The following is a 26,500-nucleotide window of genomic DNA, read 5'->3' as shown; positions in this document are numbered from 1 at the left end:
TCAGGTCACAATATCACAGTTAGCGAGCCCCTTCTTTTTTTTTTTTAATTTTTTTTTTTCAACGTTTATTTATTTTTGGGACAGAGAGAGACAGAGCAAGAATGGGGGAGGGGCAGAGAGAGAGGGAGACACAGAATCGGAAACAGGCCCCAGGCTCTGAGCCATCAGCCCAGAGCCCGACGCGGGGCTCGAACTCACGGACTGCGAGATCATGACCTGGCTGAAGTCGGACGCTTAACCGACTGTGCCACCCAGGCGCCCCTAGCGAGCCCCTTCTATGCTGACAATGCGGAGCCTGCTTGGGATTCTCTCTCCCTGCCTCTCCCCTCCCCTCTCTCAAAAATAAATAAAAAATAAAAAAAAAAAAACCAAAAAAGCAAGCACCACACAACTCTTGACTTTGGATATCTTCTGCAGAGCTACGCAATGTCTAAAAGCGCTGCAGTAAAAAAAAAAGTATAAAGAGCAGGAGGAAGGGAATAGCGAGTAGAAAAGAAAATTCTGGGAAAATGCCATTACCAATGCCTTTCTTAGGACCCAAAATCATGTGGGGCCTTCACTGAATTCCAGTTACATAAGTTCTGCTCTTCATCACCACAAGGAATCAAGTATTTGGCTCAAGGAAAGATTGAGGATGCCCGACCCTTCCACTAGTACAAGCCTGAGGAACAAAGGCTTGGCTCAAAAGCACTTATATGGGAAGGGATACAAAACAAAATGCCATGAGACAGGCAGCCCTTGTCGAAACAGTCTGAAGAAACTGTGCCTCCTCCCCAAGAGAGTAGAAGGAAGAGGGCAATGGAGATGAGCTCTTACCAAGCTTGGTTCTTCAGTTTTCTCAGTTCTTTTGTTGCCCATGTAGCAAGGGTTTTTGCTTTGTTAGTCTTCGATCTCCGTCCTTCAGTTAACAGTTCATGGATCATTGGCCTAGCTTCTACTAATTTCAGTACGTCCTTCCCAAATGCTGTACACAAGTCCCTGTGCAGAACAAACACACCTGACAATGAGCTCCTTGGCCCGACACTGCTATCATATCATTTTGAGCCTTCCAAACCAGTGCTAAGCTAGTTGTGGGTTTCTTCATATTTACCTGCTTTTTAATGTTTATTTATTTTGAGAGAGAGAGAGTGAACGCGAGCAGGGGAGAGGCAGAGAGAGGGAGACAGAATCCCAAACAGGCTCCAAGCTGCCAGCAGAGAGCCTGACGCAGGGGTCAAACTCCCGAACCGTGAGGTCACGACCTGAGCCGAAATCAAGAATCGGACACTCAACCAACTGAGCCTCCCAGGTGCCCCTGTATTCACTTACTTTTTAAAGCTGGAAGAAATTTTAGGGATAAGTTGAGCACCTACCCTCAACAGATGCACAAAATGAACTCTAAAGAGAGAGGATGACTACTGCAGGTTCCACAACTAACTCATGGTTCTCTCTTCTAATGATGCCTCAGAAACTCTCAACAGAGGAGGCTAAACATAGGCAACCTGTTGACCAGCCTCAGAATATGGGATGGACACAGATCTGATGCTGCTCCTATACCTCTGAGAACTCACTTCATAGTTTAGCGAAAAGAAATTGGAAACCTGGAGTCTGGAATAAGACCCAAGCTAAGGTCTGTAGTAAATTCTCACCTGTGAGAACTCCTAACAGGACACCATGGGTTCTATTAAAGAAATACCAGGACGCCTGGGTGGCTCAGTAGGTTAAGCATCCCACTCTTGATTTCAGCTCTGATCACGATCTTATGCTTCATGGGACTGAGCCCCATGTTGGGCTCTATGCTGACAGGGCAGCGCCTGCTCAGGACTGTTTCTCTCTGCCCCTTCTCCTTCCCTCTCAAAATAAACAGACATTAAAAAAAGAAGTATCCAGGTCAAAGAAGTACACAATCACCATCCAGGCTACCCTCAAAATTCTTTACCACATGTCTTTGGATTTTCCAAAAGTTCTATTTAGCTACTGGAAATAGAATACAACCTACCCTATCAGTCCAGCAGCACAAGCTACTACTCCATCTGTATGATCCTCATCTCCAGCAATGTGGTCAATGAAAGACAGAATAAATTCTACTCTGGGTTGTACCAGCATCACATCCGCTATAAAAGAAAGAGAAAGTCTGATGAAACTGTCCCACCGTGGCAGGACTGTAACCCCCATTTCAAAGTTTCCAAATACACTATCCCCCTCACAAGGCTGGCTTCAGGTGGGAGAATTAGCTGCATATAGTTATACCGAACTGTCCTTTCGCAGATTAAGATGTCATTCTTCACATCAACACAAAAGGCAGACAGTCCTTTTATTACAAGCAGAAATAATATAGAAGAAACTGATGGGACCTTTCCTCTAAGCCCATGGTATCAAAAGAGGTAAAGGACAAATACTTCCCTAGTCAGTAACAGAAATATCAGGTGACAGAGGAAATCTGATCTTCCAGTCCTTTAATTCAATTGCACTAGGGGTGTGTATGTGCTCACAGCTGCCACTCGGGGTTGGTGTAGATGCCAACCAGCACCACAGCCTTGCTGGATCCCATCCCTTACAATGCCCAAGAAAGGGGAGACAAAGCAGCAGAGGAAGAGGGAACAGAAATACGAAAGGCCATATTCTCTCCCAAAGCAACTCTCTTCATCAGGGCGCTTCCTTCTCCCCTTCCTTTCCATTCACAAGTGCCAGAACTAGAGGCACAGCCCCTTTGGCTAAGTGAACTCTGGACTGAGTCAACTGGGTTGTATACTCAACGGTGCACGTTCTCCTGGTCTCCCTTCAGTCCCTGGACAATGCCGGTATAGGCTTCCAAGCAGCCTTCCCTTAGCTCATTCAGGTAATCCACCATGTCATAGTCTGACTGTAAGAGACAAAACAGAACGTCCATCATTCCAAGACCCTTTAGTTGTACGCGACTGTCAAAAATCCCCCTCATCCAATCAGGGCTGGACTTAAAGATAGCTTTAAGCCTACCTTGTCCACCTGGGCTTGGGAGGCCTGCTGAAGAGTATTCAAGACGACCTCTAGATATTTTTTAAACTCTCCACCAATAGCAAGGGCAATATCACCAAACACTGACAGAATCTGTGGCTTCACAGACCTGTGGACATTTTCATTCTGATAAAGAGAGAAAAGCAAATGAATAAAAGTCACGTGTCCCGTCCAAAGGCTGTAACAAACAACTACTAATATGCTGTGTACAGACCACATAATCTCTGAAAAGAGGGATTATGTATGCACTTTACTGGCTTCCCTGCACCACCCCCACCCCTCCCCCCATTCCATGCAGCGAGCACATGCATTCCTTTAACTTTACAACCTTACTTTATAGAATGACTTTGTGAAAACGAACAATTCCTTTCTTCATAAGCCTACAGCCAACATTCCAGCAACTTAAAGAGTTCCCTCTCACTGAGTTTTTAACCGTGTTTCCAACTGACGATTTCTTCAGATCCTAGTAGACTGGCTTGTGCGTGCAGACACTCACCCCCAGGTTCTCCAGGAGGAGCTGCATCACCTCGTCACAGAAAGGTAAGATGTTGGACTGCAGGGCACGGCATAAGTCTCCCACTAAGCCCACAGCTGCCAAACAAACCTGCAAAGAATCCAGGAAATGATCTTCCGAGCAGAAAAGGCCAACAGCGGGGTAAGGCATTATTTTTACTTAGCTGCTGCTCCTTTTATCACCTGAGACTAGAGTGCAAGACGAAAACATCCTCCCCTCTCTGAGATCAGTTCATTTTAACAACCAGTACCTCAGGAAAAAAACTAAGGCCGTCCAAGGTTATCATTAAGAAAGGACAGAAATGACAGTATTCCCCAGGAACGATGGTGGCAAGAGCCAGGTGGTTAAAAAAAAAAAAGAGAAGGAAAAAACCCGGCTCTTAGGGTGCCGTGCTGGTGCAGCTAATATCTTGGTTTTTTTCACGGACTACTTCTGGGGAGTTGCCCTGAGTTCAGACACTCAGGGCAACAGAATAAGTAGTTCACACCCAGGGCCAATGCACCGAGACTGTCTGGACTTTGTACCACAATGACTGTCCAGTATAAGCGAGAATATAAATGTGTTCTATTGAAAAGCATGGACTACCTGGTACTCAGCATAGTTTTTCAATCCAATGCCCAGGAAGGGTTTAAAGGCCTCCATGTACTTTAGGAACTCACCACCCAACACTGCAAAGAAGCAAACTGTTAGCACCACAGGATATCACAGAAGTGAGCAAAAATAACCATCCTGGCTCTCCCAAAATGTATTCGCTCCACACAACAGGTTGGGTGGAGCGTGCATTAATTACCAATTCTCCAATGAAGATGTTAAGGCTGTCTCAGACAAGTCAAATTCCTAAGTGCTGGCAGGGCCTAACTCTTATGCCCCAAAGATAATGCCAAATCTCCACGGAGCGGGATTTCACTTTGGCTGAAAAAAACCCAAGTGGTTTTTTTCACGGAACATCAGGGTTAATTTTGAATTGGATGAGCTAACAATGCTGCCTCTTGGCCACCTCTTCACCTGGTCATAACATGTCTTCTCTGGCAGCCCGGTTTAAAACAGGGTCCATCCCTGGGCAATCCCATCAAGGACTTCTTTAACAAGCCAGTCAGGGAAAGCAGACTAGGCTTCTTTCCGAATTCACCACTCCGGGAGCCATTATGAACTGCTGGGTCCTGTCAGGGTGGTTACATGTGGCCAGATCAGTTGAACATATGCTTCTTATGCTAGAAATAGGTCTGCTCCTCGGAGAAGTAGTCCTCTGGTAATGGCCTTGGTAATACACTTTACAGGCCATCCCTGAAGAAGCATTCCAGGTTTCTGAAGTGCTCTTTAATGTGCTTTTAAATGGCCCTTCGAAGAGTCTTAAGCAGACGTGGCTCCCCCAAAGCAATTTTGTATAGTCAGACATATAACAACCAGAAAACCAATTAATTCCTAGAACTCTCAATGTTTTACTCCATCCCATATGAGGAACCATGCATGATGTGTCAACCTGGAGTCTGAAGCATTACAACATGAACCAAAAGGTAGCAAGTTCCAGCAAAGAAAACAGAAACCTTTCCTTCCTCCATCCTTGAAAGGAACCAAACTTCAATAAAGCAAGTAGACTTTCAGGGTTAAAAGGAACCTGACGAACATGGGGTAGATGATAATAGTTTCTTCCCCAGAACAGTTGCCAATCTGAGATGCAAACTGGCCACCCATTTATTTCAGTGAGAGTGGCAAAGCAGTTATACACAAAGTTATGCTTATATTCAACCCAACTTTGCACTCCAGTCATGCCCCAGTAAATGAGAAGAGAGGACTATGCTTTCTCTGGTCAAAAATTTCCCATGGCCATTGAAACTCCCATACCCTAAAGACACTCCCTGCCCAATTTTGGCTCACTGACCTTCCACCAGTGTGCTAACTGCCATTAGGGCATCCTCTTGCACTCCCCCAGACCCAGCTGTGCTTTGGAACATCCTTAACAGGGAGGCCATGACCACATCAGAGATCTGCAAAGCATCTTGATGTTGTACTTTCCGGAGAACATTCTGTGAAATGAACAAGAAAGAGTTCAGGATCTGTTGATTCTAAACCTTCTAATCAGAACACTAAACATACCTTCCTAAAAAAAAAAAAAAAAAAAAAAAAAAAAAAAAAAAAAAAATCAATTAAATTCCTTGAATTTCTAGCCTTTTTTTTTTTTTTTTTGGAAATGCCAAATACACTTTTTGTAATCAAAAGCTTTCACAGTGTAAATCACCTGCAACAAAACATGCATTTTAAGATCCCTTCTATTCCCCAATTCAGAATGAACACAAGATGATCTTCCATGGTACATAAACTCATTTCTTCTGCATTTCATTTATGTCTGATAAACCCATCAGTAGCCTCCATATTCCAATCTTCCTGGAATGGCACTTGAATTTACTTCAGCTTTAAAGAAGAACAGGTTATATTATAGTTCCTACTCATAAAACAAAAAAGCAATCCTTCCTATATCCTAACCTATTTACAGATGATAAGAAAGAAATAGCTTTGATAAAATAAAACCAACTGAATTATCCTAATTCAATATTCCTCAAACCTCCCTCCTTAGCCTTCAATTTGTTTCAACTAATGTTACCAGATCATTCCTGAATTTGTCGGATAACTACAGAAAGACCTTAACAGTCAAGCTTAAAAAACATTAACTTTGGCTAAGAAAGAAAAGAGAGTTCATAGGGAAGATGACCTAGTTAGCATCACTCAATACTAAAACCTAGTACCTATGTAAGCATTAGACAATTTCCAGGGTTTTCCTACCTTTGGTTAAAAAAGGGAATAGCACCTCAGCCACTCCATGAGTCCAGTCATGAATGGGTGACGTTTGATTTAAAGATTCCCGGTCTCCCCTCAAAAGACTCCTCTGAATAACAGGTACTATAAATGACGTAAGTTATAATAAAGCTTCCAATAGGAACTGTTGTTTCAAAAGACGATGGCAGAAAAACTCAAGGCTTCATGTTTTCAGCTGAGTGAACCACAGCTGGGAGCCAAATCTGGCTGGGCTACATTTGGACAACCCAATAAAAAAACCAAGACTGGAAGCTGCCAACACAACATAGCTGTACAACATCATAAAACGAGCAGTTTCCTCCCCTAAATTGGGCAAAAGACAAATTCTGTCTTTTGACAGAAAAGAGAACACTTTCTGATCGGCCTCAGAACTGGTAAGCGATAAAGCACCACTGTACCTGAAGAGTTGCGCAGAGCAAAGACTGAAGGTCATTGAACTGGATCCTATCCGATGTGCTCTGGATATGTGACTACAAAGAAAAGAAGATCATCATATTCTGAATAAACACCTTCTAAAAGAGCGCTAAACTTCCTCAATGCTTCCATTTTTGCTGGGTTTAGCAAGACCATTAAATAATCTTTACTGATTCTAACGTAGGAAATAAAAAACTCACAGATGTATATGATGTGATGTGTCTAAGTAACTGGGATGAGCAATGCAGATTTAAAGAGGCAACGTTTTTTGTATAAGCCTTACATCATTCTGAGAAAATATATATTTACACGTAAATATAAACACCAAGAAAAGAGGATGGGCCTCCCACCTCCGACCAAGCCAGGAAAGCCCAGTCTCACCTCCATCTGGAGCACCTGCTGCAGTCGCTCCATGATAACCAGAGTAGTCTTCTGAACCGCAGGGTAACAATCCTTGGCACTGTTTTTCACAATTTCCATCAGAGATTCATATGCAGAACTCCTCAGGTTGTTCTGGTGTCCATCAGGTCTGTAAGGAAGACACAACAACAATCTTAAAGTCTCACCTGAGAAAAAGAATAGAGTTGTTATGACACAGACCTTGTTGCAAAGAAAATAAGGATCCTATGGGGCGCCTGGGGGGTGGCTCAGTCAGTTAAGCATCTGACTTCAGCTCAGGTCATGATGTCATGGTTTGTGAGTCTGAGCCCAGAGCTGTCAGCACAGAGCTCGGAGCCTGCTTCAGATTCTGTTTCCCTTTCTGCCCCTCCCCCACTTACACTGTCTCAAAAATAACGTTTAAAAAAAAACAAAAAGGGAAGAAAATAAGGATCCTAGAACTGGTACGGTTGCAAACGTGGTTTGAGTTTGACAACACAATACAACCAGGAAATAAATTTTCAACTGTGAAGCCAACGGCTATCTTCATTATGGGTCTCCAGAGCTGGTTAAACTTTAGAATAACTCTTTGGAAATGGGCTGACATTATAGGGAAACAAATTAGTTTAAAATGCTGAAGGATGCCTGGGTGGCTCAGCCAGTTAAGCATCCAACTTTGGCTCAGGTCGTGATCTCGCCGTTTGTGGGTTTGAGCCCCGTGAGCTGTGCTGTCTGTGCCGACAGCTTAGAGCCTGGTTTAGATTCTGTGTCTCCCCCCCCCTCAAAAATAAACATTAAAAGAAAAAAAAAAAAAAGAATTTAGGTTTATGGGGGGAGGGGATAAAAATAAAATGCAGATGAAAGCATGTGGACAAATGAAGACGTTGCCTGAATAGCTAAGAAAAAGATAATTTTCTTCATTCATCTGTGAAAGATGGTATTATATATACTCTTGATCAGAGAAGTAAAGATAAACTAAGGAAGCATGGAAGAGTTTAAACCCAGCCTTCTTCCTAATGGTTTCTTTTGAGCATGGCTTTAGGTATAGCTCACATACAACCAAAATTAAAGGTCGTTCCAACTTATAACCCCTTAGAACTACATTTCACGGGCGCATGGCTGGCTCAGGTGGTGGAGCATGTCACTCTCGTTCTTGGGGTTGTTAAGTTCGAGCTGCATATTGGGGGTAGAGATTACTTAAAAACAAATCTTTATTTTTTAAAATATTTTCTTTTAATTTTTAATGTTCGTTTACTCTTGAGAGAGACAGAGCACAAGTGGGGGAGGGGCAGAGAGAGGAGACCCAGAATCTGAAGCAGGCTCTGGGCTCCGAACTGTCAGCACAGAGCCTGACATGGGGCTCGAACCCATGAACCACAAGATCATGACCTGAGCTGAAGTCGGACACTTAACCGACTAAGCCACCCAGACGCCCCTAAAAATAAATCTTTAAAAAAATTTTTTCAAAAGCTCGCTTCTAAAACAGCTGCACTTTAATGCCAAGTTCTTCACCTATTTTCAAAAGTAGTAATTAATGATCTGGTGTGGCAATTAAATCCATAATAAGAGCTACGATTTCCTTTATACCATAATCAAAGGCTCCTGTTACGAGTAGACACTGAAAAACGAAGGGACCTCTCTAGACCAATTCCTCTTTATATGAGACTATTTTCTGACTTCACTTGTAACCTCAACATTCTAAGGTAGACATAGTCTGTATTTTCTTTTTTTAAATGTTTATTTTTGAGAGAGAGAGGGAAACAGAGTGTGAGTGGGGGAGGGGCACAGAGCCCAATGCGGGGCTCAAACCCACAAACTGTGAGATCGTGACCTGAGTCGAAGTCAGACGTTTAACCGACTGAGCCACCAGGGCGCCCATGTATTTTCTTCTCTTATTTTTTAGCCCCAACATGGGGCTCAAACTCATGACAGTGAAATCAAGAGTTGCATGCTCTCACGACGGAGCCAGCCAGGTGTCCCTTTCTCTTATTTAAACAAGTAGTGTACCAGAAAACTCTTTTAATGCTTCCTGTTACTATGTTCCCATGATTAGGTTATACAGAGGCGCCCCCCCACCACACACAAGGCAAAAGGATTTGGATGCAAAGATACCACCCACTTCTGTATATATCAGTCACCTGTCTGTAGTTTCTAGAAGCTTCTGAACTATGAGTTCAAAAGAAGAAGATAAGCAATAGGTAGCTGGTTCTTCCTGATCATCAGCCACATCTGCAGCTTCATAAGCAGCTTCAGCCAGACTGGAGAAAGCCTTAAACAGAGACAGAGTCAACATTAGTCCTGAAAAGAACCCCTCCCCAGGACAACCTCATTTCTCCTTAACATACTATGGGCAGTGTTCGTTTCCAACTGACCTAAGAATAAATCAATGCTAGTGAATCCTCAACTTTTCCTGTCAAAGTCCTAAGACAATCACTTAACAAGAGGTATCCTTAAAATTAAATATTTATGTATTTGTTTATTTATATTGTTTGTCCCACCCCAAACTCTCTCATCTACCACAAATACCTGCCACTACGTCATTTCTTTTTCCACTTACAGAAAGGCTTTTTAGCCCCACTCCTTCCTTGTCTGAACTTCCTCCCCCACACCCCCAAAGGTCCCTAATGAACTACCTTCAGCCTGCACTGACTCAGCATTCGGGCCGCCTACCTGCCTTCTCTTTTGCCCCCTTCTCAGCAATGGTAGTTTTTGTAGCTAGCAACTCTCTACCTTAATCAAAATTTCTTGTTCCCCAAGCAACTGAAGAAAGAAAACCAGGTCCAGATAGTTTTCCCACCGGGTTAGCATGACTGTTCTAAATGGTTTGGGAACCAGTTCACCATGAGTCAACAGCTCCCACTGGCTCATGCAATTGGCATCCCCCACATTTTAATTGAAGAAATGAGAAAGGAGATGCTATTCAGAAAAGGCCTTCCAGTAAGGTAGACCCATTTCTCTCCCACACCTCCTACCTCCTTGCCCATGGCTCAGCCCAGCTCCATATCTCCATGGAAAGAAGAGCCCTTACCCAGCACACATTTGAAGCCACTCTGGGTTCAGCACTGAGGCCCTCAATCAGACACTGCAGCAGGGGAGTTAAGTAGACATCATTGATGGCAGCTTCAGGGAGCAGTTCACAAATTCGGCCCACAGTCCACGCGGTTGTATCTCGAACAACTACACTGGGGTCTTTCATTAATTCTATTAGGGTGGGCATAGCCTGCAAATATAGCAATTAGCAAAGCGAAGCAAAGATTAAGATTCATGTCGACTGACACCTCAGAGGAGGAAATGCCGATGGTTGGGATTTTTCCTTAAAATTTTTTTTCAGTACTCTCTACACCCAACATGGGGTTCCAACTCACGACTCCAAGACCAAGAGTCACACGGTCTTCTGACTGAGCTACCCAGTGCCCCCTGATGGTTGGGTTTTAACCCAAAGCATCAAGACAGTGTGTCATTTTAGAAGATACGTCTGTCCTGTATCCAACAGTATGATAAAAACAAAAGGAAAAGTGAACAGTCCTCTCTTCACCAAATCCCAGCAGAGAGTTTTATTAGAAGTCTAGCAAGAAAAAGCTTCCAGCAGACTTCCGCCGAATCTCTCAGGTAGTGCACCTCCGTGCAGTGGCGATGGCGTGTGGCTCCACTGGGAGAGGCCGAGTTCCACCGCACTGCACTCCGTTCCAATGGGCTCTCACAGCGCTTTGTAATAGTAAAATAAACACCCTGTTTCCACAAGACTTTTCGTTACACAGCTATCATTGTGTCCCAAGGACAGAATCATCACATAAAAATGACACAGCAGGTAAGTGAAAACACAAGTCCTGAGACTGCTGCACAGGAAGATGCCCATCCTGTCGCACACACATGTGCACACAGAAGACAGTGACACAGATCAACGCTAAGAGTTAAAAATGTTATCCTTCAGCACGTGATTAAAGGGGACTTTTTCTGCCTTTCTGTCAAGTCCTGAGTTTTGTTAACAATCCAGAAATTACCTTTGTGGAGGACTACGTACAGTTTTGTTTTTAAAATAAAGGCACACTCTCAAGTAAAAAAGCTCAAGTAATAAATATCCCATTTAAAAGCCCCCAGCCTCACCTGTATAACTAGTGGTTTGAGCTGATTGGGCTCTGGTCCTTCCAAGATACAGCCAAAAGCCATTACTGCTGCATCCCGGTACCGCCAATCCGGGTTCTTGATGTGTTCTTTAATGAAGGGGAGGACATGTGGGACGATGTCATCTTCACAGCAGGTGGCCAGAAGCATGAGGCACACGCCTGCTGCTTTGCAGGGGTTCCAGTCGTCGTCGTCGTCATTTTCGTCCTGATGAAGAGAATGTGGCACTAGTTCAGTTTTTGTTCAAAGAATCACTTCCACTCAAAGAAAAAAAAAAAAAAAAAAAAATCACTACCTCCAAAGGTCTTCTGACTACTCCCAGATGTCACTGGAACTTAAGTTTTGCGGATGTAAATAAAATATAAAACCTTTACACGTACAAACGTATATATACGTATATACAATATTAAACTTGACTTATTTATTCTGAGAGAGCACACAGGCACGTGAGCAGGGGAGGAACAGAGCGAGAATCCCCCACAGGCTCCATGCTGTCGGCGTGGAGCCCAACGCAGAGCTCAATCTCATGAGCCAGGAGATCGTGAGCCAAAATCAAGAGTTGGGACACTCGGGGCGCCTGGGTGGCTCAGTCGGTTAAGCGGCCGACTTCAACTCAGGTCACGATCTCGCGGTCCGTGAGTTCGAGCCCCTCGTCGGGCTCTGGGCTGATGGCTCAGAGCCTGGAGCCTGCTTCCGATTCTGTGTCTCCCTCTCTCTCTGCCCCTCCCCCGTTCATGCTCTGTCTTGCTCTGTTTCAAAAATAAATAAAAAACGTTAAAAAAAAAAATTTTTTTTAAAAAAGAGTTGGGACACTCAACCGACTGAGCCACCCCATGAAAACCTTTATGTTTGAATCGCTTCCATAAAGACTCATCGCAGCATAGCCTGTGATGCAGACAGAGGGAAGTCCCACTTCATACTACACAAGGACACAGACGACGCCCGCTACATGCAACAAGAAGGATGAAACTGGGACACACGGCAAGTGAAAGGCAGAGCAAGAGTATATGCCGTATGATTCTAGTTACGTAAAGGCCAAAATCAGCAAAACTAATTTACAGTAGTAAAGGTGAGGGAGTGAATGACTCGGAGGAAGCCGTCAGGCGGCTTCTGGTGTGCTAATAATTATTACAGTTCAATGAAAAGTTAAACCAAAACCAACGTCAAAACCAAGATTCCATTCGCACTTCTCCGGAAACTAGAATTCAAGGTCTAGCTTCCTTACTGGGGCTACTCACACCACACAATCAATTTAAGGTAGGCTGCCTTAGGCACCTTCGGGATATTATTACACACCTAAAGAATGATTTGTTCCCAAATGCGAAAAACACAACAAAAATAAACAAAAGCGAAGACGCTAAGGTCAAGAGATAAAAAGTGGCTGTAAAACTCAAAGATGAGACAAAATTTGAGAGAGAACCCAGTCCACTTCAAACCAAATACGTCTCTACGTATCTTTTGAGACTGTTGTACTGAAAGTCATGTACTTTCCTAAAACCAAGTAACCTCCCTGTTTCCAAGGAAATTCTACAGTGCTCAAAGTGACAACAAGGTTTCCTCAGAGCACTCCCAGCCCTCTGGTAATATTTTACATGTATCAGGAGGGAGGAGATACACAATCTTTCCAAACACCACACCAAGAAAAACTGTCATGCCCCAAATCAAAAGGGAACGATGCCAAGATACACTTCTTATAAAATAAACTTCTATATATATCCATTATACCCCCATCTTTTTTTTTTTTTATTTTTATTTTTTTAAATTTTTTTTTTCAACGTTTATTTATTTTTGGGACAGAGAGAGACAGAGCATGAACGGGGGAGGGGCAGAGAGAGAGGGAGACACAGAATCGGAAACAGGCTCCAGGCTCCGAGCCATCAGCCCAGAGCCCGACGCGGGGCTCGAACTCCCGGACCGCGAGATCGTGACCTGGCTGAAGTCGGACGCTTAACCGACTGCGCCACCCAGGCGCCCCTCTACCCCCATCTTTATGAAGTCATTATTTTTCCTTTGTCCCGAATCTTACGGATGTTAATAATCACGAAGGATCAGAAATTTCTTCCACGGGTTGACGTCCTTCACTGGGATGTGAATAATTCTTAGCCAACCTCACCAACATTTGAAAAGCGTACACACGTACTGTGAACTCATGAAAACAATCCAGATGTTAGCAGATAAATTAAGTGGCCTAAACTAGTACATCTCTCTCGCTAACTTCACTGCAACTTTCATAGCGTAGGTCCCCCCCGCACGCCTTTGGACAAGGCTCAAATCAGAGCAGCAGCGGATGTAGCTCGTCTGCCATCAAGACTGAAACGGTCAGACCCAGTCCTCCCTCACAAACAACTCAGAATCTTAGAGATCTGTTTGGCTGTTCCCGAGTCAAGCGGAACAGAACACCAACCGGCTGAAGAGTTGCCGAGTTCCCTCACGGAAACTGTTCCGCAGCAAATCAATCCTCAACAAGGTTTCACGGCTTCCCCGGCTAGATCTGTGAGGTAACTCACCTGTTTGGTTAGTGTCTGTGTGAGGATGGGAACCAGGTACTGGAGTGCTCCCTTGGCATAAAACTTGCTGGTGTGCTCAGGAGGTCGTCCTTGTTCGGCTGCCTGAGGAAAAACATAAAAGCAAATTCTGGACGGCGGCAAACAGGCGGATACTAGAGGCATACAATAAGAGGTGCCCAGGGGTCTGTACAGAAATACACCTAGCAAATGTAACATTTGCTGTGATCTCTGGAGGCGCTCACTTTTTGGTCTACTTCAATGGGATTCTTTTAGGCCATACATATAAATCCACCTTAAAGGGCCAAGGCAATCGTAAGAACTACATTCCTTTTTCACAAGCTCAATTCATATTAACAAGATGTCATCTAACTAACCTTTGGATCAAGAGATGTACTAAGTTTACGTAATGATGCCAAAAATAAAACTGTTTCTTAGTGTGCAAGACAGTGAAGCTGGAAACAAAGCTTGAGTTCAAAGACTGCAAAGTGCAGAACTAACCCCTCTGTCTAGATCAAATTCCTTCACCAGAGTTAGTAAACTAGCAATTATGCATCCCGTGCTTGCATAAGGACTTCCAAAGGGAAATAATTCGGCGTCAGACATCACCTCATTAAATGGTGACTGCCAGCTGCCCCCTTGTGTTCACGGTACTAATACCAACATTTATAATAAATCCTGTCTGGCTGATCGGTAAAAGCATGACATGCCTCACTAAGGGTCTGTCTCCCTCCTGAGAAGCTTTGGCTAGCAGAGAAAGCAAAATCTCTACAAATGGGAGACGCCCTCTAAGCCGAGTCAAAACAAGGCCTTCCCAGAGGAGACTAATGCCCATAAAGGAGCTATGTCCCAAAGCCCAAAGGGAAACAGCCCTCTCCCCCCGGCACCGACTTTCTCCCAGGCTCACCTCAGAAGCCTCAATGGCCAAGTCCATTTCCTCATCACACACATTGGACCAGAATTCTATCCCTTGTAGGGCCACCTCATCAATGTCACTTTTCATTGCTTCAATCGTGATCTTAAGAGGAAAAAAAAAAAATGACACCGCAGACCCCGATGAGTGCTAGTTCAAGTTAGACCCCTGCTTCTAACCACAGACACTCAAGTGTCAAAAACGTAGACTTATGAATGCTACGTCTGGAAGGAAAGGTAGAAACAGGAAACTGATTTAAAAATACACTCTTTACCAGCACAAAGATAGTACAAGTCTGCTTAGTACATTAGTGATGAGCGTCAACATTAACACTCAGGACTCCAGGAGTTTTCTTGATTTCATAACATTGAGTAAAAAAATTACAGAAATAACAAGGCAGCAAAAACGATGGGCTTTGCAACTAGCTACATGCTGAAATACACAGAACAGAAATACTTACAGCAAAAAGAGCAGGACCCATATACGTCTCCATGTACTGATAATATAAGGACATTATCTTTACCAGATTTTGTAAGGCAGCCACTCGTACCTTTTAAGAAGAAAATATTACTTTACTATTTAGCTTAACAATGTAGTCTGACAAAGATATAGAACTACTTCACACAAATGGGACAGTAACCTAAAGGGTCAGTTGAGGTACATTTGGGTAATATCATCATTTCCCAAAAATCAATCTCTTTCCTTAGTTTTTTTCACTAGCCCTATTTATTTTTCCTCTTTCTTTCAACTTTAAAGGTGCCTGTGGAACCTATGGTGGGACTAAAGTCACAAATGCCACTGAGACTGGATGTTACTCCCACCTGTCTCGAGGGTCAAGGTTTAGGTTACAGCAACAGCAAAAGCTGTTCCAATGGCTACAATGAAAAACAATCACTTGTGTAATTACAGCAATTAAGTAGCAAGGGGGACGAAAAACCATTTCTTCCTTAAACGTTTTATAAGACCATAGCAACTTACATTATGTTAACTTTCCAAGTACTGTTTTTCCCTCTTGTACTAAAAACAATGTTAGATGTTAGCCAAACCTTATTTCTGAAATCACCTGATTCCCAACATCTATTTATTTTTTATTTTTTAATGTTTATTCATTTATTTTGAGAGGGAGAGAGACAGTACAAGCAGGGGAGGGGCAGAGAGAGAATCCCAAGCAGGTTCCGTGCTGTCAGCACAGAGCCTGACGTGGGGCTCAAACTCACGATCCATGAGATCATGACCAGAGCTGAAACCAAGAGTCAGACGCTTAACCAACTGAGTCACCCAGGTGCCCCTGATTCCCAACATTTCAAACTACTATGCTAGAGATGGCGTTTCCTAGGAAAGATGGAAGACAGATATTATCTGACCTCATACTTACCCTTGTATCTGGACACTGTGTGGCTTCACAGACCACCTGCATAATAAAGTGCCTCTCGGACTGTAGGAAGAATAAAAAGAAGAGAATAAGATTCTTCACATATATGAAGATCCTAGACTACCTCTTCAGGGAAAACCTAGCACTCCCATAACCCTGGACCAATTGAGCAGCTTTGCCCTGACATAGTAATGGCACTGTGAAAGCTATAAAAGAGTTTGCCCCCAGTGTCTATTATATGACCTGCCCTCTAAAGAGGTCCCTAATCTTTTAATCCCCAAAATGACCTTCACTAACAAGACTCCAAGGAGGAAGTAGAAAGGAAAATGTAGGTCACAGAGTTTAAATAAAAATGGTTACAAACAAAAATCCCTACATTAGGAAAATCCATTTCTTTATATTTAAAATTTGAGAATTCAAAACATCTGCTTTACTTAGGGGACAAATTTGTTTTCCGGGAGGTGGCGAATCCCCATCAAATGTGGTAAGATACCGGAGAACAGAGCAATGAACTTATTTGCTACTATGCTAAGTCTTCTGAAATGTGAAAGGAAAAAGCCTATTTTCTAAACAATTAGAATTACAATTTGCTTTGTCTTCTTGGACCTCCCTACTTTGTCCACAAGACCAAGAAATGGCAAAAAGCACAGCTGAAGTGTCAACACACATAGATACAAAAAAACTTTCAGATCATATAATCCAGCAATTCCACTTGAGTATATATGTCCCAGAGAACTGAAACCAGGGCCTCAAAGACCTAGTTGTATACCCATGCCCATAGCAGCAGTATTCACAACAGCCAGAAGATGAAAGGAAGCAACCCAAATGTCCACCGACAGATGAATAAACAAAACATGATGTATACCCACAACAGAATATCATTCAGCCTGAGAAAGGAAATTCCGACACATGCTGCAACATGTATGAACCCAAGACATCATGTTAAATGAAATAAGCCGGTCACCAAAAGGCAAATCAAATGCTGTATGATTGATTACACTTAAATAAGGTATCTACTGTAATCAAATTCACAGAAACAGAAAGTGAAAGAGTGGTTGCCAGGGCCTGGGAAGGGGAAAACAGAGAGTTGTTTAATGCATACAGTTGCAGTTTTGCAAGATGAAAAAGTTCTGGAGACTGGTTGCAAAACAACGGGAATATGTTTAACACTACTGAATTGTACACTTACAATGGTTAAGATGTAAATGTTAGGTTACTATAGATTTTAACAGAACTTAAGTAATAGGGGGAAATACTTTCAGGCAAGATAAACTTTCTTTATATATTAATTTTCAAAAGCACCCTTCTAAGGAGGTGTGAAATAGTTCAACTTCTATCATTTTTTTTTCAAGTACATTCTATGGCCAACATGGGGCTCAAGCATGTGACCTCAAGATCAAAGAGTTACATGCTCTACCAGCTGAGCCAGCCAGTTACCCCCCCAACCCCCTGCTTTCTTTACAGAGAAAGAGAGCGAGAGAATTTTAAACAGGCTCCACGCTCAGCACAGAGACGCCACAGGACTCTATCCTACGACCTGGGATCATGACCAGAGCTGAAATTAAGTCAGATGCTCAACCCACTGAGCCACCCAGGTGCCCCCCACCCTTCTGAAGTAAGCTTTACAACTTCTGTCGTATTTTTAAAATCTCAGAGCACATCCACATTTTGATCTGCAGAAGGAAAAACCTAAGCTTAGAAACACTTCAGATCACATTTTCCCCAAAGCCTCATGAAAAAAGGCAAACACCTACTCCAAGACCATTTCTTACATAACACAAATCTTGAATGGAAATGAGTGCACCTAGTAGTGCACTAAATCACAAAACTTAAAACAAAACAAAACAAAACAAAACAAAAAGCCCTTTCATTTAATTGTTACTCCGCACCTTCTAAACCTTTTTGTCGAAACAGACTCACCTCTTTGTCAAAGTTTGCTTTGGTGAACTCCAATGAGTTCAGGAGTGCATTAGTAGCCGCCAGCTTCACATTATTACTGGGCTCCTCTTTCCTCATCCCCTGGATTATGGCAGTCAGAATCTCATTGGATTTATCCTGTAGCTGCTCTGGGTCCTGAAACGAGCAGAGAAGCGCAGTGAGTAAAATAATGAGCTCATGACTAATCAGCAGCCCTTTTAACTGTGAAATCACTCGAGTGAGTATCATGACTTTCTCTGATCTCTTTCCACACATTTCCATTTAGGGACAAATCACCTGCAAAATATCCCAAGGTCTAGTCGTCCAAAATCAATCTGAAACAAGTTAGACTCATCAACTTCATCTGATTTCTTAGCACGAAGACTCTGGACATGAGGTAATGCTGACTTTTTCTTCCCCCTCTTGTGAAAGGGAAATGGCAGGCTGGTGTTTTTTCTAGTCTATCTGTACCGACAGAAGTAAAGCTTCTGAGGACCAAGGATCAATACCTAGGCACACCATCTAGGCAGTCTAAGTCCAGGTAAAGTGTTGTGGACGTCTTTGCTTCATCAAGTCTGTATATGAAAACAGACACCAAGGGTGGTAACCTCAGCAGCAGCCAGAGTCCCAGGAGGGCTGCATTTCACAAACTATGCTGTGCCTATGGTGGCTAAGCCAACTACAGCAAGGGTTGGCAAACTGTTTCTGTAAAAAAAAAAATAAATGAAGAAAAATAACACAGCGTCCTTGGTACACTGAGGATCTTGAGAAAGGGATCCAGGTCAGGGATGTTCTAAGGCAGAGAATATCCTCCTTTAAGAGTCTAGAATCTATGCCTCTCCAAGCATACAGATTTCTACTTTTGAGTTTGCAACCCTCAAGTCTCTTTACGTTAGGGCATGATTAGCAGTATGAGGATAAGCCAGCTATCCAAATATAAAAGTCTAGATTACAAAAAAGCAGTCCTACTTGCAAAAACACTCTGTAGTAGCTTGGATTCCTCCATCGTATGATAAAGAACAATCGTAATACCATGCATGGGACAACCAGGGGGAATCAGAGCTATGTATGTTGGATACAGAAGGCAGTACTTACTATATCTTGGCAAATGTAACCAATAGCTTCCAATGTCGACTCTTTCATGTGCTCTGTGCTGTTGGGGTTTGTGACGTTGGCCACCAGCTGAGGAATGAGCTCTGGCCACTGGTTCACTGGGATCTCCGCACAAGCAATACCAGCCACACATTGTGAGGCAGAACTAGGCCGGTAAGTTTCTGTGCCCAAAGTCTGCAAAACCTGCACACACACAAAACAAGATGAAAGATATCAATTTCTAATAATATTTGAACACATTTTGCCTACCGCCAAACCTCTTATATCAGTCTCAATTTTCTGCAACATGCGAAAGTAGAAAAGGCCTAAATGGTATAGTCCGCTGTCAAAAAACAAAAACAAAACCAGCCTCAGTACTAATACCTGCATCATCAACATTGTCCCAGAGTCTAGAAACAAAACTAACCGCCCCCTGCTTCTAAATGGAATTCTCCAAAGCCAGACAGACACCTCACGTCAACATTCAATGCAACGTAAGAAAACAACAGTCAGAAGGGAGACAACGTTAGAAGGCAAGGGATGACAAAATTCACCTTCCAGGCTCCTTGGTGGTGGTACAATGGGAGGATGCTCACGGCCTTATTTTGTGGACAGAAAATGGGGGGTTTTAGAATGAGGCTAACTCTGGGGCATTCAAATGGGTCTGATTCATGGTCTAGCCTGATTCAGGGAAGAGATCTTCCCACTGATGAAACATGGAACATAGCCTCTTCCCTCTGGTCGTTGACAATTTAGCACCCGGGATGACTTTCACAGAAAGGCCTTGGTCAGGGAACATCACTAAGCGCAGACACCAAGTTAATGATGTTACCAACACCTAAGAATGCATCCTTCTTTAACTTCCAATCTAGAAGGATTTGTTTTGTTTGCCCAAGAATCAGAGAACTCTTCTCTCCGCTTTCAACAGATACCAAGAACTAGTTAGAAACGCCAATTAAAAGGAGATGTGCTTATCATTAAACTGGTCTTCTTTGAAATGATAATCATACAAGGATTTATGTAAAGGGTAAAGGCACAGGTACAGATAAAGGATGAAGCCACAACTGACCCAGAGTTAATCATTACCACAATCAGCTAATTCAGTCAATGAACTCACTAAGAATCACCAGTGCACTCAAAAGGCAAACAGTTAACTGTTCCTGGCATGAACACAGGACAAAGACTAGCTGCCAGATATTCAGGCCAGCTCTGCTGACTGGGTCAGGTCACTTAGTATCCTGCTTTGTAGCTAATAATAATGAACTCCCCATCCTTCCCCTATACAGTATATCATCCCCTATCCCCACTGCCAACAGCTCTGCCCAGTAACAAACTGTTCTGATTGATTCTAAAGGAAGGCTTTGCTCTCTGGGGTTACCAGAGCTAGAATGGTACACCGACAAACTGCACACCGAAGACATGGAGTGGGCAAGTGGGGATGAGATGACCGGTCCAAAACAGCAGGGGCCGAACAGGTATCAACCGAAGTCCGACTAAGAGTTCCAGTTCAAGGTGCCTTTCCACTATGCCACACCGTCTCCTAGTACAGATGCAGAGAGCACCGAATCCCATTGTAACTTTATCTTTTCTCCTTTAAATTGCTTCTGGAAAACTCTTCATTAATATTACTTGAGGTGATTTAGGGGTCACAAATGTCCAACTCCTAAGTACAGAAAAAAAATTTTTTTTTTTTTGACCTGGGGTAATCCTAATGATTATATTCATTATCAGAAATAAGAAGAATAATGAAGTAGCTCTCAACTGTGTCCAAGACCCACATTTCAAAAAAGAAATAACCATCAACACTGAGAAAGTACTAATTACCAGAGGTGCTACGAAAGGGAAAAAAGGCCACATCAGCTGGTCTTTTTTTTCCATGCAGAAGGGTTCAACAACGCATATACAAAATTCACCCCAATTTAAAAAAGTGTTAAAAGAGTGGTGTGCCAAAAAGAGTCCATTACAGTTCTAATCAGGTCTCCTCTCATTTACTACTGCGTAATTCAAGGAAGAAGAGAAACTGAATGGGCACTACACGCACCAAGATTTCCAGTGACTGATGAATGAGCTTCATTTGTATCAAATTACTGAAGGGAAGATTATAATGTTATTACATAAGCAGACCCAATGTGGATAGAAATAGCTCTACATATTCCAAAAAAGATTCAAAATAAATTGGCTTTCATAATCTAGTTCCCAGTCATAAGTACCTTCGTGTAAGACTGGAGAGGGAAGGGATATATAACTTGAAAGAGAGCTTATTGCCTCAAGGGGCACATATTTACCTAATGCTGACACCTAAAACCAGGAAACAGTAAAGATGATGTGTAGAACCATGACATGTACAAGTACACATTTAGGAATCCCGCCCCCCCGCCCCCCACCGGTTTCCCCCTAAATACCAAGGACCAACTGCTTGACTTACCGTTTTTGGTGCCTTATCCACATTAAGACAGACCACTAAGAACCTCATTAAGTAGGGTGGGTGGGGAGGACATCTGGCCGTATATTTTGAATGTTTCGCTGCAGCTAGAATTATGGATTTTAATTCAACAACAAAGTCACAAGAACTCCATGATGCAAGGGACATCCTACTTCCCTCAAACCTCATCAGTCCACTCTTTGAACGCCCTGATTAAAGGCCAGATGTTTCTTAAGGAAGTTTTCCTAATTTGCTAAGTAGATAAAAGCATCATTAACATCATACTCTATTTTGCCAATTCTTTGGGCTCGAAAGGCCCAGGACACCATTTAGTTCCCCTTTGAACCCCACACTGTGCCATGCCTTATATCACCCAACAATGAGAATTATCTACAGCAGAACTTCAACAAGAGCAGGGGCTGGCTGTGAAAAAAAAATCATGTTGGAAGACAGGAATATTTACAAAATACTCAAGCCTAACTCCAAAACAGAATCTCTGGAGGGAGCTTGGAAATATACTACTGTTATACATTCCTAAGTGATTTGGATAGTTCAAGTTTTGGAACCACCAATTCATATACTATGTCAATCCACAGATTCTACAAGTTGTGGCATCTAATGCAAGTTCCCCAAACCGCTACCGTTTACCTTAGTTCTGAAAAAAATTCCAATGCATTCATTAATGGGAAATCATGGCACAGTACAGACAAGCTGAACTGAGAAAGGAAATTTTAATCACATACAATTTTTATCTTTAAGTGAGGCTTAGATCTCAGAAACGTATTACACTGTCAGCTCCATCCTATGTAAACGACAGAACTGATCAAGATGTTTCTTGCAGGGGGTCCAGGAGGAAAGGATGGGGTGGGGGTGAAGGGATGTTTCTTGTTCCCGAGGGCTAACACGACCAAAAGGAAATGAAGTTACTTACGTAATTCTTGACTTCCCGTCGGGCATTAGCATCAATTGCAAGCCACCTCTGCTGATATTGTGCCTTGATATCTGGATCTTTAGATGTCAAAGAGTTCTTGATTTGTAGACCAGCTGCAACTCTGGCAACCTGACTGTTTCCTGGATTTGCCAGCACTCTGGACAGTTCCACAAGGAAAGTGGGCTATTAAGAGAAGATGCATTTGTGAATGAAAATCTCTTTCGGGAATTTCACCGATTGAGGATAGCTCCAGAGCACCACAATGCTGGGGGAAACTTAAGTTTTTCAGGACTTATCACGTCTCAGAAAATGCTACAATACTACTTCAAGATTTCTATAAAAATGTTATAGGGTCCACAAGGAAGTCATCCATCTTCCCTTACAGACTCAGCACTTAACAAGGAAGAGTACAGATTTTCCTACCAACATAATTCTTAGTGCCCGAATCTTCCTATTAGGTCTCCCAGAAAAAAATAAGTTTGACAGTCTAGTAGTCAAAGGATTCTTCTAGGTAATAATGCCTGATACTCAATAAACACTTATTAAATGAACGAATATGTTAGGACAGGGTAGAAAGCAAAATTGTCTCTCTAAATAAAAAAAAAAAAAAAAAAAAAATCTTAGTCCAAGATGATATTCAGGGTGGCTTTTGATCTCACATAGGCAGGTCATCTTGTATAACACAGGTAAATACTTAAAAACCTAAAACACAGATTTAGAAGGCTAGTCCTCTGTTTTAGCTTGAAGTGCTCAGCAAGAGGGGAACAATGAAAAAAGACAACTTGGAAAATCTCATAATATTTGGAAACAGGAGAAAACTGAAAGATAAAAATGTCAAGGCAAATTTGCCAAGAAAAATGATTTTATGTTTAAGAGTCAACAGTTAACACACGAAAGGCTCCTATATATTTTGGACTTGAGCTGTCCACCAAACATAGTGCATTTCTGAAAAGCGTACTCAATCTTCTGTAACGCATAGGACCCCTAAACTACTCCCTGTTTACAAATTTTAAGACACACTCCTCTTCCCTACAGAGAGCTCTGTCCAATTGGAAAAGTTTTCCAATAGGAAAAACCAAAGCAGACAATTTCTTACCACTAACAAGTTCTGCAGTCACAGCAGAAGATAATTCTTAAAGATTTTATTAATTATATACCACTAAAAAATATTAGGAATGTCGGAAATAAAATGTTAGGAATAAGACAAAACGCTTATCAATTAGCAGAGGCAGAAACAGGAACATACCCCAAATGGACGTATTATTACTGGTCTTGACTACTGAAAAAAACCCTTTCTATGAAAAATTTAAGGATAAAAAGAGTAGTAAAAACTAGCACATAAGGGGGGGGGGGATTTAAGGCAGTTTGTATAAAATAAGCCTTGTCACTTTTTTTGCTTATATTTTGTCTGAACAACAAAGGAACACATTTGGTTATGGCGTTATTTAGGCTTATTTTCTATTACCTTTAAAAGATGTCAGGTATTAACTACCTTTCCACCTGCTCCCCATCCCCCCCAGTAAGAGGGACCTCAAAGAGAATCGTTTACTGCCACAGAGGCTGTTTCAACCCCATCCATCACACATTTTTTATGCAGAGATCCGGTCTAGTGGACTCATCTTCATTTTTTCTATACCCCTTAAACTTGAAAATATTAAAATGAGGAACTTTCCTCTGTGATTTCATCTGGAAACAGGCCCGATCAAGGATGAGCCTCAGCCCGCTGTATGGATACAGATCAGTCTCTACCCATCGAAGTAAAACCAAAAAAAAACCAAAAACCCCAACCCCCTCCGAACCCAATACTAAATAACCCATGGAGGAATAACCAGGCAGAAAAGGGAGAAACATTGCCGGAATGGGTTAGGAGGTATTCGGGTACCAGGCCTGGCCATGAGCACACAACCAAGGGACATAGGAAAGGGTAGACTCTGGGAAGTAGGTGGAGAGAATCATAGGGGGCACGGGACTGGAAGGAGAAGCCGGCCCGGGTCAGAGCAGGGCGGGCAGCTGGGCTCCGATCTTCCACATGGCCCCTAGGCCCGGCTCCCCCACCCCCACCCTTGCTGAACACGCAGCGCCGCGCAACCTAACTTCCCTTCCCTCCCTCTTTCTCCCTCCCGCTGCACCGCCGCCCTCAGGCCGCGCGGCGATTGGGCGGCAGTCACCCCGGCGCGCCGCGCCATTGGCCAGCTGCCGGGGCCCGGGGCGGGACACACCCACCGGCTTCCCGACGGCGGGGTTAGGTTGGACGGGGGGGGAGGGGGACGGAATGGGGCGGGGTGGGTTCCCGAGGCCTGGGCCTCCGGGAGGGCGGGAAGGCCCGCACGCAGGGGATGGGTAGACGGCGGGATGGGGGACGGCGGGGTGGCACGCACCAGGTTTTCCACGGCCGCACGCTCCAAGAACTTCTGCGCCGCTTCCAGTTCCAGCCGATCTGGGGGGGAAGGAAAGCGGGAAGGGGACAGGGTCAGAGGGGCCAGGGTTTCCCCTCCCCCCACCCGGTCACCTCAGCCCGACCCCCGGCCCCCGCGTCCTACCGGGAGACACGGTCTTCTCGAGGATGGTGATCAGCTCCATGGCGGAGGTGGTGGCGGGGATTCCTCCTAAGATGACGGTCCGGCCTCTCGGGCGGCGGCTCTAACTGGGGATGGGGGTTGGGGGTCGGGTGGGAAGGGAGGGTGGGGTGGGGGGCGGGGGTCACCACAAGCCCATTCACCGGCTCCCTCTTAGTAGTCGCCCCGGCTCCCTTTCCTTCCTCCTTTCCTTCCTTCCTCCCTCCTAATTTGCTGCTGGCGGCGGCGGCAGCTGCTCCTCTGGCGGCGGGGGAGGGACCCCGGGGGTAGCTCAGAGCGCGGCTGGTGCTCGGGTGGCGGAGGGAGAAAGAAGGAAGGGAGGCAGTAAGTGAACGGCGGCTCGCAGGGAGGGAGAGAGAGGGAGGGAGGAAGGCGGAGGGATATTCGGGCCGGACCTCTCCGCGGCGGCACCGCGCTCCATGTTGATTGGCTGCCCTCCTGGCCACGCGGAATCCCCAATTGGCCAGGCGGTCAGCGTTGAAGGGCCGCCCTGCGCCCATTCGCCTGCTGGTTTCAAGACCCGGGTTGGCTGGGCGGGCAGCGGAACGAGGCGCGCGGGTTGGCTGAAGAGAGGGAAATTGGGGTGGGGCAGGCAAGAGCCAGCCGCTGATTGGGTTGGCCTGGTAAAGGCCTTGAGCTCAGACCGGCTGAGCGCTGGGAGGAGGGTGGACCAAAGGCGAGACTCTTGGCCCGCGTGATTGGCTGGGACACGAGACGTTGATAGGATAGGGCGCCCGGGAGAACTGGGGAGAGGAGTTCGGGGTCGGGGCCGCGGAAAGGCGGGAGGCGCCCCGCTGCTTTAGGAGCCCGGCGCGGGGCACGATGGGACGCCCCCGGGAAGGGGCGGAGCCAGGTTCGGGCTGCGGTTGGGAAAGCGCCGTCACTCCAAGGGGCGTGTCGAGGAGGGTTTCGCGGGCCCTAGCGGGGGAGGCGGGGGAGACCGTTAAAGCCCTGCACCGCGCCCACAGGAAGCTGCTTTCTTGGCCAGGCCTACTTGGTACCAGGCTCTCAGCTGGGAAGGACCTTGAAGACCGTGCAGCTCAACTTCCAGTTTGCAGATGTGGAAACTGAAGCCCAGAGAGGGTATGCAACGTGTCCAAGATTACGCAGCCGGTTAGTGGCCTGCTTGGGGACGGACCATAAGCGCTCCTGACTGCCCTTGGCCTTACACGCAGCCTCCCCTTCCAGGAGGTGAATGCTAATCCAGTTCCCTTAGCCTTATTTATAGGTTTTGAGGCCTAACTAAGGTGGGGTGGGCATTTGGATGCCCTTATCCTTAGCTACCAGGTGTTTCAACCTGGGAAGGTACCCCTGTAAACGCACACTCTTGAACCAGAAAGAATGTGTTCGCAGGCATAAAGGATTGTAGTTCTTAGCCTTTTTTAGTTCAAATCCTGCAAGAAACTAATGAAAGTCTTTGTGTAGCAAAATGCACATAAAGAAAACGTGCATACACTGACTTCCTCTTAGATTGGTACATAGGCTCCTGGTGAAGAATTTCCTGAATTACTACATTTTCACCATATTGAGTTAGGGTTCATTGGATGTAGCTAGTTTGTGG

At 44.3% G+C, this 26,500-nt stretch overlaps 1 protein-coding gene across 1 annotated transcript in view; it reads right to left on the bottom strand.

The window, feature by feature from the left end:
- The window catches only part of KPNB1 (karyopherin subunit beta 1), a 28,801-nt gene extending 3,501 nt beyond the window's left edge, over positions 1–25,300 (bottom strand). The window contains exons 1-21 of the mRNA XM_047845910.1: positions 24,904–25,300; positions 24,742–24,800; positions 22,364–22,546; positions 19,014–19,214; positions 17,922–18,074; positions 16,005–16,064; positions 15,090–15,179; positions 14,624–14,734; positions 13,720–13,821; positions 11,195–11,419; positions 10,119–10,310; positions 9,229–9,359; positions 7,094–7,241; positions 6,697–6,768; positions 5,367–5,511; positions 4,073–4,155; positions 3,470–3,577; positions 2,956–3,099; positions 2,737–2,842; positions 1,979–2,093; positions 817–978 (exon numbers count right to left, since the gene is read on the bottom strand). Of these exons, the coding sequence (XP_047701866.1) occupies positions 817–978; positions 1,979–2,093; positions 2,737–2,842; positions 2,956–3,099; positions 3,470–3,577; positions 4,073–4,155; positions 5,367–5,511; positions 6,697–6,768; positions 7,094–7,241; positions 9,229–9,359; positions 10,119–10,310; positions 11,195–11,419; positions 13,720–13,821; positions 14,624–14,734; positions 15,090–15,179; positions 16,005–16,064; positions 17,922–18,074; positions 19,014–19,214; positions 22,364–22,546; positions 24,742–24,800; positions 24,904–24,943 (2,630 nt within the window). The 5' untranslated portion in view covers positions 24,944–25,300. The remainder of the gene's footprint in view (positions 1–816; positions 979–1,978; positions 2,094–2,736; positions 2,843–2,955; positions 3,100–3,469; positions 3,578–4,072; positions 4,156–5,366; positions 5,512–6,696; positions 6,769–7,093; positions 7,242–9,228; positions 9,360–10,118; positions 10,311–11,194; positions 11,420–13,719; positions 13,822–14,623; positions 14,735–15,089; positions 15,180–16,004; positions 16,065–17,921; positions 18,075–19,013; positions 19,215–22,363; positions 22,547–24,741; positions 24,801–24,903) is intronic.
- Positions 25,301–26,500: the final 1,200 nt, after the last annotated feature.

The sequence above is a fragment of the Prionailurus viverrinus genome, unplaced genomic scaffold (genome assembly GCF_022837055.1).
Source record: "Prionailurus viverrinus isolate Anna unplaced genomic scaffold, UM_Priviv_1.0 scaffold_35, whole genome shotgun sequence".
Taxonomy (NCBI): Eukaryota; Metazoa; Chordata; class Mammalia; order Carnivora; family Felidae; genus Prionailurus; species Prionailurus viverrinus.
The sequence above is the reverse complement of the archived record's forward strand: the minus strand, read 5'-3'. Positions and strand labels throughout refer to the sequence as shown.